Source organism: Corapipo altera, unplaced genomic scaffold, assembly GCF_003945725.1.
Source record: "Corapipo altera isolate COAL_440 unplaced genomic scaffold, ASM394572v1 46, whole genome shotgun sequence".
Lineage (NCBI taxonomy): Eukaryota > Metazoa > Chordata > Aves > Passeriformes > Pipridae > Corapipo > Corapipo altera.
Genome location: NW_020884883.1, coordinates 9,606,080 through 9,624,004, shown reverse-complemented (window position 1 = coordinate 9,624,004; position 17,925 = coordinate 9,606,080). Strand labels below are relative to the sequence as shown.

Sequence of the window (17,925 nt, the reverse complement as noted above, 5' to 3'; positions counted from 1 at the left end):
TTGCCATGGCCCTAAATAAAGTGTTTTATCGAGGAATTCATGTAAGTTTGGCATTTATAACCAAATCAAAGGATTTTCCCTCTCTCACAAAATAATTAAAGGATGGTATTTAAAGTTTAAAATAAACTTGTGAGGGCTTTTTCTCTCTGACAGAAATAGAAACAAGGAAATACTGATCTAAAGTTCTGTTGCCAGTTATTGAAACTGCATTTACCTAGTTTTTAACCTTTTGCCTGCTTGTTGTGAAAGGACATTGCTGAGTTGGGAACCAGGAACAACTGGCTTGGACATTGCCCCTTACCAGACCCTCCATCAAGTTTTTGCTACATTTAAAGCTTAGTTGTAAGAACAACTTTAGTGGGAGATGTGATTGTCTCCTGATTTATTCTTATAAGTGTAACTTTTAGGTTGGATGACTTTCAGCATTATGGTTTATTCCCTTTTTTAATGTAAATAATAATAATAAAGTATTGTCAAGTATACATGAGAAAATTTGAAGCAGCATAACCACATGAGAAACTCCTTCAGATTTAACAACACACATATTGACAATGCGGCAACACTTTTTGCATATATCAAGCCAGTGACTATTTAAAAATACATCCCAGTAGCCTTCAATGGCTGAAAATAGCTGTAAGTGCACGCTTATCTGCTGAGTAGACTGTGGGTGACCATCATCTCTCTGCACCTCTTGGCACTCTCCACCAGCAACCCGCCCACCCTTGGGTGCCTCTCCCTTGGCTCATGGAGACAATTCATGGTGGGGAGGGAAACTGAGGCAGGGATGTGTGTGGCTGGAGATACCTTGTACTGTGGGTTTCGCAGCAAGGAGGGCCTCGAGGGGGCCATGGATGTTGGGTATACAAACCAGGACACTGGTGCTCAGGTCCATCAACAAGGGTCAGGATGGGACTGAAAGCCAGGAGCTGGCTAAGCCAGCTGTGAGGGTACCAGTCCTGCTTAGTCTTCCTCAGAGGAGGGGTTCCCATGCCTGGCTGAGAACGGCCCCCTGAGTGGCCCTGGGAGGCACTGAGCAGGAGATACAGGTGTGTCAGGCTCTTGGAGTGATTTTTTTTTCCCACAAGACGCCACTAAAAAAGGAAATGAGAAGTGGCCTTTTTCATGGCTGAGATTCGCTCTGGAGGGCTGTTTCTTGCCTGCTGCTTTCCTCCTATGTTGCAACACAGGAAATTTGCTTCTGCTAACACCTGGTGTTGTTTCAAACAGCCAGATGGTCCTAACCTCAGTCTCCGGTAATTGATGGCCTACTTGTCTAACCCTGTAACTATCTCTCACTTTAGACACAGATGCTGCATCTCTCTAAATACTGTTCCACATTAAAATATCCTACCTTCCTGTTTCGTGTATCAATCAATGCAGCAATTCTTACAGAAGCCAGCAATGGCCTGTGTAAACCAGGAGACAGTGGGTGTAAGCAAGCAGAGATAAAATTATGCAGGCTTAAATTACAAACTGGATGTGCGGTTGAAGGATTTAGACTCACATTGCAAAATTAGCTGGGACATAACCAGCAAGCAAACAGACATCATGCAGTGACCCCAAGAGCAGATGTTAGTCCACAAAAGCCAGGATGCCCTGGTGTATATACTGTTCTCTGTTACAATGACTAATGCTAATTTGGTGCCTCTCTGCACCAGCCTAACTCACTGCCTATTTCCAGCAAATCCAAATAGCCTTTTACTTGCAACATTCATTTTTCTGGGTTCTTCTGGTTGATGGTTCTCTTCTTCTACGTGGGCTCTATTGGTAGGTGGTCTCTTACTGCAGAGATCATAATGAGGCATCCTAAAGACTACCACAGTACCAGGAGGTATTATTAGCCTTTATGAGTTTAAAGGCCAGAAGCTTTTACTTGACAAATTAGGATCTGCCCCAAGCTCCTTGTCTCCTCTCAATCCTTGTTCTGAACAGATTGAAGGCTAACAGAGTACCTGAGCTGACAACAGACTCAGGAAATGGAAGCTTAAGTTACTGAGGCTACCAAGATGCTTTTATCTCCTGATGCTAAATGGAGACAGTATTCTTCACTCTAATGGGCCAAGAAGGATAAAACTTGACTGTCAGGTGTTCAGAAGCTGAACCACTGGTGGTTGTTCAAATTCCTTTTTTGCATGACCCTTCAGCTTCATATCGCAGCATCTACTAGGTATTAGTGCCTTGTTAGCAAAGGCATATAGTGCTTTCAGAAAACTCCATAAAAAGTTTGTACTTTTCTTCAAGTGTTTATTTCGCCAAAGATCAGTGTTTACAGAGCCATTCTGCTGTCTACTCTTTTATATGGTTCTGAATCATGGGTCATCTACTGCCACCACCTGCGACTCCTAGAACGCTTCCATTAATGCTGTCTCCGTACAATCCTAAACATCCACTGGTCAGATTATGTGACCAATACCTCTCTTCTAGAACAAGCAGCAGTTACCAGTATTGAGACCATGTTGCTGAGAACACAGCTGCGCTGGGCAGGGCACGTCTCAAGGATGAAGGACCAACCACCGCCTCCCTAAGATCTTACTTTATGGTGAACTTGCCACCGGCTGCTGCAAGAGAGGAGCCCCGAAGAGGAGATACAAGGACTCCCTGAAACAACATCTCAGCCTTGGCCATATTGATCAACATAACTGGTCTACTCTGGCCTCCAGTCGGGAGGCCTGGAGACACACCATCTATAACGCTGCTGATGCCTTTGAGAAAGCACGCAGGATCACTCTCGAGGAGAAAAGACAATGTAGAAAGAATCGTGTCTTGCAGAATACACCATCTAAGGAGTCTTTCTGCTGTGCCTTTTGTAATCGGACTTGTCTATCTCGTATTGGCCTTATTAGCCACCAGCGTGCCTGTAACAAATGTGGATAGAGCCTTTCCCAAATCTTCGTTCGTGAAGCCAAGCCATGATGAGTGCCTTGTTTGCAGGTCATGCCTGGAACAGAGGAACTGCCATCATCCCTGTCTTCTGCTCAAAGCACAGCGAAGGATTCACCTCAATCAACACAAGATTTCTGTGTCAGGGCACGGACTGGATCCAGTTCCTTACTTGGGACCAGGTTTTTCTTCCTTATCAGTCCCTCTATTTTGAGCAGATAGTTTTGATCCTGCAGTTTCTTTACATATGGTGTGGTACCATTCATGGACTCATCTGAATGTGGTTATGTCCATGCTCTCAAGTTCACTGATAGACACCAGGCATGTCACTTTATAAGGTCTGCCCACAATTATATGATGATTACTATAAGAATAAAGAGGTCAGGTATAGAATTGGCATGGACACAGTAAAATTGAGGTTCCAGTTTCATGTGACATAGACAGAAGCATAAGGTCCTGCTTCCCTCTGAGTCCATTTAGTTCACTAATACAGAACAAAACTGTCCCAGAAGTACAGTGGAGTAGAAAATCAGGAGGAATAAAGGAGGAAACAGAGAGAGTGACTTTTTGCTTTAGGCAGTAACAAAACTACAGATCAGCCACCCAAGAATACACAGCCTTGGTTTACAAGAATGTACTAGGTCGAAAGAAATGGAAGTGTTTCCATACCAATGATGTGCAGAAGAGCAATCCAGAGCTAGAGGAAATGAGCTTTGCAGAGAGGTGCAATACCTGTGCAGGCTCTCAAGTTGTGCAGAGACTGCATTAGAAAGGAATGCAGGTGTGAACAGCTGAACTGCTCCCTAAGTCACTGTAATTCCATACAATCTGTTACTGACACAAAACAAACAATCCCCCCAAAACCCACCCCACTCCATCATACTTTGAGAAAAAAAGACATTTCTCACGTTGTTGTCATTCACACAATACATCAGCAAGAAACAAAGTCCACAATACAGAGCACTGTATTTTTATATATCTGGATCCCTATAGGAAAGGAGTATGATAATATTGGGTCTTCCTCTTTGTTTCTTCTCAGTACATTTCCAATAAAACTCCTTCAGTTTCTGAGCCTCACAATTTTTCCTTCCAATTGTTGTCTCTGCCAACTCGAACTTGACAGTGGAGAAGGGTAACAGGAAGGTCACATTTGAAGCATGATCTGTTGAATTTCTGCTTTTCCAACATGCTTATTTGCTCTCACGTATGATTTTTCTGTATATCCCCATTCACACTTCAACTCTAAGAAGCCTGTGCTAGCAGAGCTTTTAGATTTTTCAGGCCTTTTGCAGAACTGCAGCTTCCCTAACATAGGTTAATATTGCACAGGCTTGCACCAGACAGAGGTGAAAGCAGTTCAGGACCAGAGAGTGCCTCCTCTTGAGATTCAACTGAACTACAGATGAACTGAAGCACCTTCTTAAGGCATAGGAAGAGCCCAGCTCATACCAAAACCTCCAGAAGGAGAGGTCCCAATATCTCATTACCCAGCCAGCTGGGACACGCATAAGGAAAGGATCTATGGCTCAGACCCAAACCCCAGATCTGGCTCTTCCCAGGTACAGCACAGACACGTAAGCAAAGTGCCCGGGCACAAGCCCCAGCTCTGGCACACAGTATGCTGACAACAAGGTCCCCAGCATGACCTGAGCCAGGGCAACCAGTGCTCATCCAAGCAAGGGCTGGGCAAGCCTGAGGGTCAGCAGAGGCCAGCAATTCCCCATGTGGCAGGCAAGCAGCTGGACACTCGCCAAGCAAGCCTGTTGGTGAGGGTGCCTAAAAAGAATCCCTGCCCTTTATTGGGCAGTGATTTGTCTGCACAGACATAGCCACCGAGCCCAAAATATAAATAGTTGTATCTAGCAATGGGGAATGGAAACTGTCCTGGTCATTGGTTTTGATGTATTTATGGTTGTTTTTAACGTAAATCTAAGTTTTCAGTGCTAACGGTCCGAGCCTGCTGAGGATTCTGCCCTTCCGCCACCATATTTTTGGCAAAACTCAGAAACAAATACATCCACATCTCCTACCTCTTTGGTTCCAGTATTCTAAAGGGATGAGAGGGATCATGAATTCGACGGAAATCTGTAGCTCTTGCTATTCACACTTCAGATGGCAATTGTAACTGTCCATATCTGAGCAGCATTCAGATGCTAATGGAGCTGCTCCTGTGTCAGTAAAATCAGAGAAAGGCCTCCACTGTTTGATTTATAGCCAATAAATATCCAAAAATTAAAGGGCCAACACATATTGAGATACCAGGAAAAATGTCTTTTTTTGCCCGTGTTAACAGCAATGTTCTAAGATAAAGCTGCTATTTTAAAATATGACTTATTTTCACTTTGCACTAGTGTTTTTAACTGTCCTGAAAAGAAGGATGTTTATACAATTTTGCAAAGAAACATGAACTGTTCTACTCCATTTACATCTCTTTGTTCCAAAATGTATTCCTCTTGTTGAGATTCCAGCAGACAAGGAAAGCAGACACAGCGGTTACTTTCCAACGTGAAACTTAAAACCACAATCTCCTGCTCAGAAAACACAGAATGAGTCACAGGAAGGGGCCACTTGCTTGCAAAACTCATTAAAAGCAAGGCAAGGCAAAATGGATTTCCTGTATCAATAAATAGATTGCTGGCAGTAGGCAGAACACCTGACAGTGCTGGAGGCTAAAAACCAGTCCAAGGGTAACCATCAGTAAAGCCAGATCAATTCTTCAGCTCAGAAACTGTATCTTCCCAGCACACAGTTTTCTTGGAATTACTTAGCTTAATCCAGCAAAGTGCTTAAGAACATGCCTAAGTTTCAGCTCAGGGAGGGATGAGTTAAACACTTGCTTAAATAGGGTGAAAAATGATGATGTCTGTATTTATTCACTGAAGCAAGCCATATTAAAAGGATGCACGCATGGTACCACAGAGGTGTACATACTGCAGGTGAAAACTTTGTTTCCCGAGTTCATGAAATAATAAAGAAGCCCTAGTCCTTACATAAGCTTAAAATTTAGCTGTAACTGCAACTTTGTTTTGCTCTTAGCAGTGTCCCTTGGACACCTGAGTATAGATTTCCTTTTGTTCAATGTTATTCCCTTCTGGAAAATGAAGCCAAAATGGCTTTCTCACCTTTTCTGTGCAGCACAGACACGTGGGATTTCAGGCAGTGTTGCTTAAGGGGCAAAAGGCAGAGCTCAGCACCTGACCCAGTACCACCCAGGGTCAGCACAAGGGTAGGAACAAGAAGGTGCTTTTTACCCATTTTTTCTGGTTTTGTTCCCTTTTTCAAGTTCCTCCTAGAAGAAAACTAATTTCTCATTTTACCTTTACTTTTCTCCCTCACAACCCAATGACTGAAAGGTCTTAATGAAGATCTCTTCCCAAAGCATCCAGCAGCTGTAATTCCTCAGCACCACTGCTGGGTGCTCCTAAGAGCCAGTCTCTTGCCTCTGATCTACAACCAACTCTTTCATTGCATATCTCCAACATGCTACAGAAGAGAATATTTTACTGCAAGCAAAAGAGTGGGGGCTATCTAAGGTTGTGGCACTGTGAGTATATTCCATTCACCACCATTCTTTGCTGGACTTCTATGAAAAGAATAAACCCACAAAACAAAACAAAGAAAAACATACTAAGAACAACCCTCAGACTTCACTTTTTATGCCTTCATGGAAGAGCTGAAGGTTATAATAATAATTTTAGGCACTATCTCAGCACAAGCCATGTTCTGCATGCCTCTTGCAATGAACTACCCTGAGGTACTTGATAGTATATGCAATGCATATTGAATTGAGACTATTTACTTATAAGGACAAACACGTAGTATTCTGGAAATATTCCCTTCATTACTCACAGCGTCAAAGAAACTCTTAACAACTCCATACTCTTCCATCCTCAGGAGCTTCCTCCCTCAGACTGTTGTATCTCTAGTGTTAATGGGATATTCCAGGAGCAATGAGTATGTCCTTATAAAGTTTTGTTTGCTGATGCAAAAGCACCATTTCTCTGACTTTGGATTAAAAGGGCACCTTCATTTCAAAGTCTGTCTCCAGAGCTCCAGGGTAAATGTTTATACAAGCAAGAGACACACGGAAAATAGAGAAGACTGAAGAAGCAGTGACTGCAGGCTGCCCAAATACGGCTGCTTTTGTATTTTTAACAGAGAACTTGAGATGTCGCAGAGCCTTATCAACCCCAAACATCTTTGTTTTCATACCAGCACACACAAGCCTGGTAGCATCATTACACTGCAGTCAGTTTGCTCAGCAAACCTGGCAGTGGGAGAAAAAGGCAGCTCAGTGTTCTCAGGGACAGGAGATAAAAAAAGGGTATTGGTTTCTCCACAGCAGAATGGCCAATGTCAAAGAAGAGGAGAAAGAAAAAAAGACACAAAAAAATAGACTATCTGGTCTCACTGCCATGAGTGACAACATCTCCATTCAAAACAGATGGCTAGTTTTTGCTTAGGTCACACTAGGAATTACACAAAACGAAGATTCAAAAAAATTCTGGGGTGGGTTGGATTCCCAGCAGCTCCAATTTGCTCTAGTTCCTGTCTGGTTGCTTTTGGCTTCAAAGTGCTGCTCCCATATCCCAAAACAGCCAGACCAGACCCTGGTCCCATCTCTCTCAGCAAACTCTTTGCATCTGAAAAGGCTCTGGGTAAAACATTGTAGCCAAACTGCAAAAATAGTGCAAGTTACACTGGATATCCCCAATAAGAAACAGGTAACAGAGACTGGAGCTACAAAAGTCACACTTTACAGGTTTCAGTAGTTCTTCAGAAGCACTCTGCCATTGTCAAAGGATACAGAAAAATAGAAAAGTCAGGAAAAAATTTATATTTGCCTTTATTACAATATATATTTCTACCCTTGTTGCATTCAGATCAAAATGAAGTGTTAAAATTATTTTCATCATTGCAGTAGCACATACATATACAGAGTAAATACTGTATATAAATAGGTTTTGAAATAATAATAATAATCCATATCTATAAATAAAAATACCCAATACCCTCTTTCTCCTCCCTCCCCAAATTACAGCAGTAACATTTTATCTTCAACGTAACTAATGCCACAAGTATGGTATTCTTTTCCTCTCATGACCCAGTTGGAGTGGTGTGGCCATCCGCTTGAAGAAAATAAACTGCTGCATATACTAGTTTCTGTGTATTGTATGAACTGAATATAGTGTGATTTAATGTCTCTGCATACTTATGTTAGCATATTCTTTCTGTAACAAAACCCAGCATTACACTGCAAACAAGGTTGGTATTTTTTCTTTCACAGAAAGAGTAGGAATTCGTTAAACGATCCCTTTTTCTTCTATATGAATTAACAAAGCAGTTTAAATATTATGCTAAAATTAATCAGCTACCAAATCAAAATGTCTTATACTTTCTGGAAAAGTATGGTGATGTTTCTAGCAGGTCAAACCCTTGATTTTCATGTGTGTCTTTTTTGTGAGCAAATTTGATAAACATTTTACAAACACACATTCCTGACACTGTTCAGCTATATCTCAACTTTCAGATACACAGGGGTACAAGCATGTCAGTGGTAAGGCGTTTAATGTCACAGAATCGCAGAAATGTTGGTCAGAAGAGACCCCTGGAGGTCATGCAGTCCAACTTCATCCTTGAAGCAGATGATTGCCAGCACTGGATCAAGTCAGCCATAACCCTGTTTAACCAAGTCTTGAAAAGCTCTGGGACAGATTCTGCAGCATCTCAGGGTTACCTGTACCAGAACTTCACCACGGCTACAGTCTGACAGAATTAAAACAGACCCTTAGTCACACTATTATTTGGGTTGAAATACAAATGGCGACAAACAACCTTGGATTACCTATTTATTAATTTATAAATAAACACATCACATCGTTTAATTGTGGAGAATTTTCAGGGAGCATATTTTCTGTTGGGAGTTGCTTGTGTAATATCTTAGGAAAATAGATCTTTACTATTGTTAAGGATAAATGCAACAAAACTGACAGCCTCTAATTGAAGAGAAGGGTTAGTTAGGTTTATTTTACATAATAAATGGATTGAAATAGGCCTTTACCAAAACTGAATTTCAATAGGATGCAGCTAGGACATTTATCCATTTATTCAATCATTAATTATAAATATTATTAGATGATTAAAGGAACGTGTGGCTATATTTAGAGACGCAACTATCTCAGTTTGGCAACCTGCAATCCCCACTGACTGTCTTTCAGAAAATCCACCACACATTTCTTCCATCTTTAAGTAAAAAGGTATTTGCATTTTCTTCAAACTTCCAAGAGAGAACAATCAATCTGCATTTGTTCCTCATTGTGTCTAATCCTGGTATCTCCAAAGTGGACATGCATCTTGCCTGAAGCAGAAGCGTTCATGTGAAAGGAAGACCTAGGGAGTGCTCACCACTGCACACTGCAGCTGTGTAAAGGATTGCGCTTATATTCGTTACTACTGAAGGCACAGAGAAAAATCATAAATTGGCCCACTGACATCCCAGATAAAGTCTGCAGTACTAAAAATTAGAAAACCCCTCAAACAGAGTTACCATCCCATCTACGTTGCCATCACTCTTGACATGCAAAATCAGAATCTGTTGTAACAGAAGAAATGTGATACAGAGCAGCCATTCCCAAACTTCTGGGTGATAACAACCATAATCATATCTTAAAATTTCTCCTGGACCACTCTGCCTTCCTGTTATTAAACTCTTAACTGAAAAAACTACAAAGCAGCTGCAAAACGTACCACAGCCTCAGAGATCACAAGCTGGCAGAGATCACAGCTTGTGAACCATGGGTTCAGCCATACTGAAATACAATATACATAGAATCCCATGCTGCCATTTTCAGTGTTTCAGAACAATTAGACTTTTCACTATATTTTAGAAGTAAAAAAAAAAGTTACTTTCCTAACTACAAGCACATTTGAGAATCATTTGGCATGTGGGCACTTGAAGTCCACATTTGAACTACCACATTGTGTAAAGGCAGACCATTTGGAAAACATCATCAACTGATCTGCAGTATTGCTTTTAGCATGCATATTTAAGTCTTAAGGCTGTCAAAAGTAGGTAGCAAAAAAAAGTAACTACAGCTTGTGTCCGGATAAATAAGGAAAAAAAACATGAAAGAGGAGAGTTCATTACCTTAAAAGAGAGTAAATTGCACTATAAGTATCCATTCTTTACACTACAAGACAAAGCAAAAAAATCCATACAGTAAAAACCTGAGATGCATCGTTCACCGGCATCAAAATTCACATTTTAGTAAAAGTAATGTTTCAAATAAAACTATTCCATTTTGACAAAATCCTCAGTGTTCTTGGCTCAGTAACAATCTTGAACCTCAGCACATTGTGTGGGTAAAATGCCTTTACTGAAAATCACCCACTTCAATAATGTGAGCATCACGCATAGTATAGCCTGTATCTTCCACTTGCCCACTTACCTTGATCCAAATAGCTACTCTTGAAGCATGATACTTCTCAAATTGAAAAAGACTGGAAGAATCTGGCCATCCTATTTCATTTACCTTCTATTTAGACTACACATAATTTATTTCCTCAGAAATATCCCATGTCAAAACAGGCTGGAATAAATCAACACGGCTCAAACGGCTTTGACAGCTATAGTGATGTATATCAGTGAGGATCTAGACCAGTAATTAACTCTTAAACAAACAATTGTTGGTCAAGCAAGGGGAAACGGGAAGAATCATTTGCTCCTTCAGAAAGAAAAATTTTGATGTATGGATTGCAATCCCTGTCCGTGTCACCAGACGATGTCAGGAACGGTGAGCACCTTCAGCTCCCTTACTGGCAAGCGGTTCTGACGAGATGAAAGATGGCTTCAGTGATGCAGAACAGACATGGAACCACCTTACAACCTTATGGCACGTTTAACTGCAACTCCAACATCAGTTCACTTTTATTTGACCTTACGCAATGAAAGTGCACGGCACAATTTGAGGAGCCAGGTGAAGACCTAGAAATGCAACTCCTATTCCCAGCAAGACTCCTCTTGTCTGGAAACGTGACTAAATATGAAAAAGCATTTCTAAGTGTGCTCACAGCAAAAGAATACAGTGCTCACATCATCACAGATTCCAGGTGAACTGTCAACAGCAAAAGCCACCTGCTGTCCTGTCAATACAAGCCAACTCATTCTTTGAGCAGAGGCCAACGGCTTGGAGATGCAGTTAAGACGAGGTTGGATGTACATCCTGAGTTTCAAACGGCGGCAGAGGTTCTCTCCAGTAGGTGAACTGACTGTAGGTGTCAGAACAAGGAAAGTCTGAAGAATGGCTTCTTTTTAGCAAAGGGAAAATGTGATCTACCACTTCAAAGAGTCTGACATAGCTGGAAAAACAAACAAACAAAAAGAATGCCGACCCATTTCAGATCATCTTATTTTGAACTTTTTTAAGTCCCCAACCAGTAAGGTATGACTACTACCAACAGACAAGGTGGACAAGTCACCCTCCTCAAAGGAATAAAACTAAACTCAATTTTGGTGAATAGCTTCCAGAAAGGATTCACAGCTCAGATAAGAAATTCATTCTAATCCATTAATTCTAACAAATTATACTTACCTAGTAAGAAACAGATGCCATTTTACACACAGATTATCTGATCAAATACTCAAGCACCACATTCTGCATCTCCATTTCTGTCCAGCTTCGCTCAAGCAGCTCCCTGCTCAACTGATTATTCCTATTTTATACCCATATGGCTCCCCTTCAGTTAAGGACACTCTTGACATTACTAAACACCATTTCCAGTGGTAGGTGCTACCAGGGCCTAAGCATCTTGCTGGAAGCACTCGGCCCTCTCTTCAGATTTTGTTTTCTGGCTCTTCTAGATAGGAGCTCCAGAAAAAGGAAATTTGAAAAGGCCATGAAAAGACAGATGGCTTCAGCAAACTAGTGAGTCTCATTTTTATGCAGACTAAATCATACACTTAAAATTCTTTTACATGATTAAAGTAGATGGGATATATTATATTATATACAGAAAAAAAATCCTTTTGTCAGCTTAACTGAAGGAAAGTGGAAAGTCTGTATTTTATTCCAAATTTTTTATGTTTTCTTTGAAGTATTCTAAGGAATCTTTCATTACTAAAATTGAATGGATCTTTGGGCAACCTGAGTCTCAAATTAGCACAGCAAATTAATTTAGTCCATAAGATGTTAGGGATAAGATATAACTTACGATGAGATGTTTGTCTTTGCATGCTCCTGTATAAGTTCTCCTTTGGGGTTAACTGTAAATATCCTGTTTAAAGAAACCCCCACCTGCTTGTATGAATAAACATCCTAAAAAGAAAAGAAAAAAAGAGAAATCATGATTCTACCTTTGCACTATAATGTTTATTCTTGATGGAATATATTACACAGAAGAACATATTCACACAGTATTGGTACTAAATTTACTTAGTTCTTGTTTACCTGAAATTCTCCATTATGTTACAAATGAGGTAAATCTAACTCACGATTTGCTGCTAGGTAAAGAGTTTGCCACTTCAGTTTAAACTATTGATCTGTTTAAACTATTAATCAAAATCATGGTCAATTTTTTCAATAACTTTCCTTTGACATAACATTCAATAAAAAACTAGTGATATTTGGTGTAAAAGCACCTTCTTTTTTTTTCTCAGAGAGTATTTAATTTCCTGAGTGCATTGTTCTGTCTATCTAGTGTACAGAGGTTAAAACATAACTCACACATAAAAGAGGAATTGTTTTTTAAGGACAAGGTCACAAAAGGAAGTCATAGTAAATGTGTCTACATTAAAACCTCTGGAAATATCTCTTAGCTCCTGAGTTCAGATTTGTGCCATGCTCCATGTCAGAGCAAGAGGAAAAGAAGGGAAAGTAAGAAATATATGCCAAAATAGCAGCAGTGAACTCCAGCAGGCAACGGAGATACAACTATGGGAAGTACAATTAGAAGTAAGAATTAAGAATGTCTTCTAAGAAGTTCAGATTGCTAAGGAAAGCAATAAATAGGTTTTGATCTGTTCTGAAGAAAAGTTTGACAAAACCAAAGATGAAAATATCTCCCAGAAGATCAGAGTAAAAATAATCTTCCATTTTGCTAATATAAATCATGGTTTTAAAAGCCAAGGTGGTGAAAAAAACTGAAATGTTAATGAAGATACAGAGATTATTTTTATATCTACATCGTAAAGACTGTTCCAAAAAAATTAACTGAACAAAAGTGAACAGCAGTCACTTCAAGAATTCAAGCAATCTGGCAGTTCATGCACTGTCTACACCTGTAAGACCTGTGAGCACAAAAATTTCCCAGTTTGTTCTTGGAAAAACAAAACAAAACAAAAAGCAAACCCAAAACAAGTAGAGTAGAAAATTGAGAAAGCTACGATCCTGATTTTCACAAAGCCAGTGGCACATGACATACCTGAACCCTGTACACTGGTAGCAATCAGAGAAGTGAATTATCAGCAATTACTTCAGAAACATTAACTTAGTGTTTTACTTGAAATTTTATTCAAATATGAATGAAAATAATTATTCTATTTTATTTCCCTGAGGTTCAAAAAAATGGAACTGGAAATAGATTCATCCATAATACAAAATCATAAAAGTTTTTAAAAACTTATTTCAGAATCATATGTTTAAAGGTATCTTGATAACAGAAGTTAAGCTGTGTATGATATAACAATTTAATATAGCAATTGGACAGTAAGGACCTCCTGTCACCTCTGACATAATGCTTTTAAAGAAGGGATAAAGACTTGCCACGGTCCCCACTTCTGTCCTGGCTCCTGAGACTGTTTCCTTTTCTAGATGCATAAAATTATTCTTTGGCCTAGGGCAGGAGTGAGAGCCATCTATGGCCCAAGGATACAGTCTCCAAACAGGTGACAGAGACCTATCTTCCTCTCTCCATGTCAAACTTATCACTTTCCATACAAAGTAGAAACTTTTGACTTCAATGAGACATCCAAGGTCTTTTGAGTGTACTCAGAGTCTGAAGTCTAAGTCCCACCAATATTAATCTGAAATATTTTCTATCTGTCCACAGGTATCTCACTGACACTGTAGTTGTGTGCATTAAAAGCAGATCAGTGTTTCACCACAAGATTAACTGCCAATTTATGCAGATCTAACATAGTTACTTTGCTGTTCTTCCATTTCTGCATCCTACATTGTAGTATTTTTGAAGAACCTTTATATTTTCCTTAGTACGGGGCCTAAGAAAATATTCTTAACTCTCATTTACAGCTTCTAGGCTCTAATGCAACAGAACCATGAAATAACAGCAACCTTTCTGTTCTCTGTAATAGAAATAAATTCAGCTATTACTTACAGCAGGTCTGTTTCCAAAAGCAGCATAAAAGGGTTCTGTGTTAGGATAAAACAAATTTTTGATGTCTGTCAAACACTGAACTTTAAATTTTTCTGGCTTCTTTTCTATGACCTCCCTGAAATTATAAAAAAAGGAAGCTGAATAAGTACACATGAAATACAGAACAAAACATTTTATTTTCTTTATTCAACATTTTTGCCTAGCTGGATACTGATACAGAGCACCCACTCTTCTCTTACTTCTTTTGGAAGTCAGAGTGCTCATGAACACAGAAACCAAGCATTCCAAAGCTTACATAATGGGCACAGTAAATAAATCCTAGGGAACTTCTATTGAAACCTACATTGCAAAGATGGTTACTGAGCAAGGATGGTGGATTACAAGGAGTAGTTAAATCAAGCCCTCTGAGGCATAAACTGTCATAAAAAAAAATGCCTCCTGTGAACTGCAGAATGATTCAGAGATTACATTAGCCCTCACTGTGTATAGTGCCTTTTTTAAAATTTTATTTTTAAAAGGACTGCAATCACCATATGTGCTAGAAGCAACTCAGCCTGTTAAGATACTTCTACAGTCAGGGTCCTCCATCAGGGTTAATTAACAAAAGTTAAGGAATAAAGGAATCTTCTATTTCTCTTCAGTTCTCCTTACAGAATATAAAATTCATTAATGAACAGAGCAGTTATCTCATCCCTGGGCAAAAGCCCTTTCACAACAGCTTCTCTTGGCAAGAACACTGAGCAGGTGGCAGAGTCTGGAGTTCCCATAACATAGGAAGATGCCAGCATGACACAAAAGTGCCTTAAGAAGCTCAGAATCCCAGATCCTAGCACCAACACATATGTCAAGGAAGATGTGAATAGGACAGAAAGTTCATAGGAGTAAAACAGCCCTTTGGAACAGGAGATCCGTGTAAAGTTTGAGAATGTGCAATAGACAAATAAAACTATCTTTCGTTGCATACACCTGATCTCAAACCTAGAATAATTAAATCTATGGATAGCAACGCAGTAATTTATTGCCCACACACCACAGCAGTTACAACAGTGTACACTGAAAGATGGGCATTCTTTAGTCTAAACAAGATACCAAAAATAGTATCACTTTAAATGTATTTCTAGATATGAGGAGCATAAGATAACAGTAACTACCTTTTCACTGCATTTATTGTTTAATCAGTCTGAGAAGTGCACAGTAATACCTCCACAGTTTCTTATATTTAGAAGGTGACTGGTAAGATTGCCTGTAGCATGTCACTCAATCAGGAGAACATCTGAACAACCTTCCATTAAAAATTCTAATGAGATATATCCTGTCACAGCAGTTTTTAACTTAGTTTAAAATATTTTCATTAATCACTTGACATGCTTCACTGAATTAGGAAGAAGGTATGATATTCATAATCTGTGCTATTCTTATTCACTTATTGCAATTCAACACCTAGAAAAGCTAACACTGTCCACACAGAATTCCACAGTGCAGTCAGGTACGTAAAAAGTTCATTTCATTTTCACATGAATTTCTTCAAAACCCAATAAGAAATAATCTCACACAAAAATATATTTATGTCAATTGGAACACCTTACAGATCAAGACAAGAAGGATTGCTATTAAAACGTCCACATTTCTCCTATAGCTAAATACACACCATATTAAACACCCCCTATGAGGTTGTGAGCTATGCTGGTGAAGGTACATGCCTTCGGCAGGGTCTCCCATGCCAGAAAGGTCAAAACTGAAGGGTCAGTTAAAATGTCTTCATGGGCAGGATGGGTTCACTAGTCTCCTGGCAGTCATCCCAGGAGAAGGACAATTTTAATTCCAAACCCAGGCAGATGGAGCTGGCTTAGCCCTGTAAGGCCATTCATCTAAGAGGATACTCTAATTAAACCTACATCCTGAGGACCTCGCTGCCACCATCCAAGCTCGCTCAGCCCTGGCAGATGAACCTTAGGATTAAAGGGTGGGTCCAGTTCTGCGCATGCTGCGTCTCACCTAAAAAATCTACTGCACAGACCTGAAGGTTATACCCACGTTTGTAAAGCCCTGTAGCAACAGGTGAGGGTCGAAACGGCAGGTGAAAGGTGCATTGGAAGCCGCAGACCCAACCCTGCATGCAGGCGGTTCAGGACATTGGTCGAGTGACCCCAGAGATGACAGTCTCTTTTGGCAGCATCCTGAATGACCAAGCAGCCTTTTTCAAGGAGAGCACTGCTTGCTCCACACAGAGAGGGGCCCAGGAAAGGTGGCCTAACCAAAGCTCATCTCCACCCTTCACCTGGTTGGTTAACCGCAGCCAACAGGCATCTTCTAATTGTGGTCAAACAAAGATGTTTGCCTTCAAAGGTGTACCCAAACTGACACTCGCATTCTGGAACATCAGAGCCATGTTTGATACTGCGGATAGTGGATGTCCTGAGCATCATTCTGCCCTAATTGCCCACAAACTGTCACGTGTACAAGTAGTGAGGCCATGTTGCTGAGAACACAGCTGCACTGGGCACGGCACGTCTCCAGGATGAAGGACCACCGCCTCCCTAAGATTGTGCTTTATGGTGAACTTCCCATCGGCTGCCACAAGAGAGGAGCTCCAAAGAGAAGATAGAAGGACTCCCTGAAACAACATCTCAGCCTTGGCCATATTGATCTTCATCACTGGTCTACTCTGGCCTCCAATCAGGAGGTCTGGAGACACACCATCTATAACACTGCTGCTTCTTTTGAGAACGCACACAGGATCACTCTCGAGGAGAAAAGACAACGTAGAAAGAATCATGTCTTGCCGATTCCATCCAAGGAGTCTTTCTGCTGGGCCTTTTGCAACCGGACTTGTCTATCTGGTATTGGCCTCTTTAGCCACGAGTGCACTTGCAGCAAATGTGGGTAGAGCCCCTCCCAAATCCTTGTTCACGAAGCCTAGCCATGAATGAATGAATATTAAACACATGAAGTCACCAAGCAGTAGCTATTGGTAAACAGAGAACACAGACATGCCTCAACATACATCTAAGACATAAACTAAGATAACCATCTATTAACTATCTATTGAATTTTGGTCTTTCTCTAACAAAATTTCTTCTTAGTGAAATTTTGCATCAATATGTAAGAAAAAAAAATAATCATAAATTATTTCAAGCACTCCCATTTAAAAAAGCTGAGAATTCAGCCTCCACCAACCTTGCAGTTTCTTTCTGCATAAAAGCAAAATTGCATTACCTGTGAAGAGCTGAGAACAGGCTGCTTGGACTCAGCAACACTGGTCCCTGAGGCAGCACAGTTCCTCGTTCATTGACCCAGTGCAAGTATCCTCTGGTCATGCCTGCCATTCCAATAGCACGTGCTGAGCAGTACAAAAACTTATATCCATTTCTGTGAGCAGATACAAAAGAAGAAACTACTGTAAAAATAAAGCAGGTACTTAAGTATTAATAATTTTTGGGCTTACTTTTACATTAACCAAGTCATGACTATTAGACTTATGTTTAACGTAACTTGATTTAAAAGGAATAAAAACATTTATGCCAGAAACCTGAATAATTAAAACCTATCTAGTTCCACTGCATTTTGTGATTGCACCTAAAGAGGGGTCATTTATCTCTGCTCTTCTCATGATTTATGACTCCTCATGGTTTCCTATCCACCCCTGCATGGTAGAACCATGAATTAACTGAAATGACAACTGTGAAGATGAAAATACTTGGTATAAAACAGATA

General features: G+C 40.2%; 1 protein-coding gene across 6 annotated transcripts in view; it reads right to left on the bottom strand.

The window, feature by feature from the left end:
• Positions 1-7,708: 7,708 nt before the first annotated feature.
• Positions 7,709-17,925, bottom strand: part of LPIN1 (lipin 1) — an 80,177-nt gene continuing 69,960 nt past the window's right edge. For 5 of the 6 annotated variants that reach the window (XM_027641155.1, XM_027641159.1, XM_027641154.1 and 2 more), the window contains 4 exons: positions 17,428-17,580; positions 14,212-14,326; positions 12,091-12,194; positions 7,709-11,238 (listed from right to left, as the gene is read on the bottom strand). In XM_027641155.1, coding sequence (XP_027496956.1) covers positions 11,079-11,238; positions 12,091-12,194; positions 14,212-14,326; positions 17,428-17,580 — 532 coding nt within the window. In that variant the 3' untranslated portion in view covers positions 7,709-11,078. Of the gene's footprint in view, positions 11,239-12,090; positions 12,195-14,211; positions 14,327-17,427; positions 17,609-17,925 lie in introns of those variants that run through there. The other variant, XM_027641158.1, reaches the window with a different exon arrangement.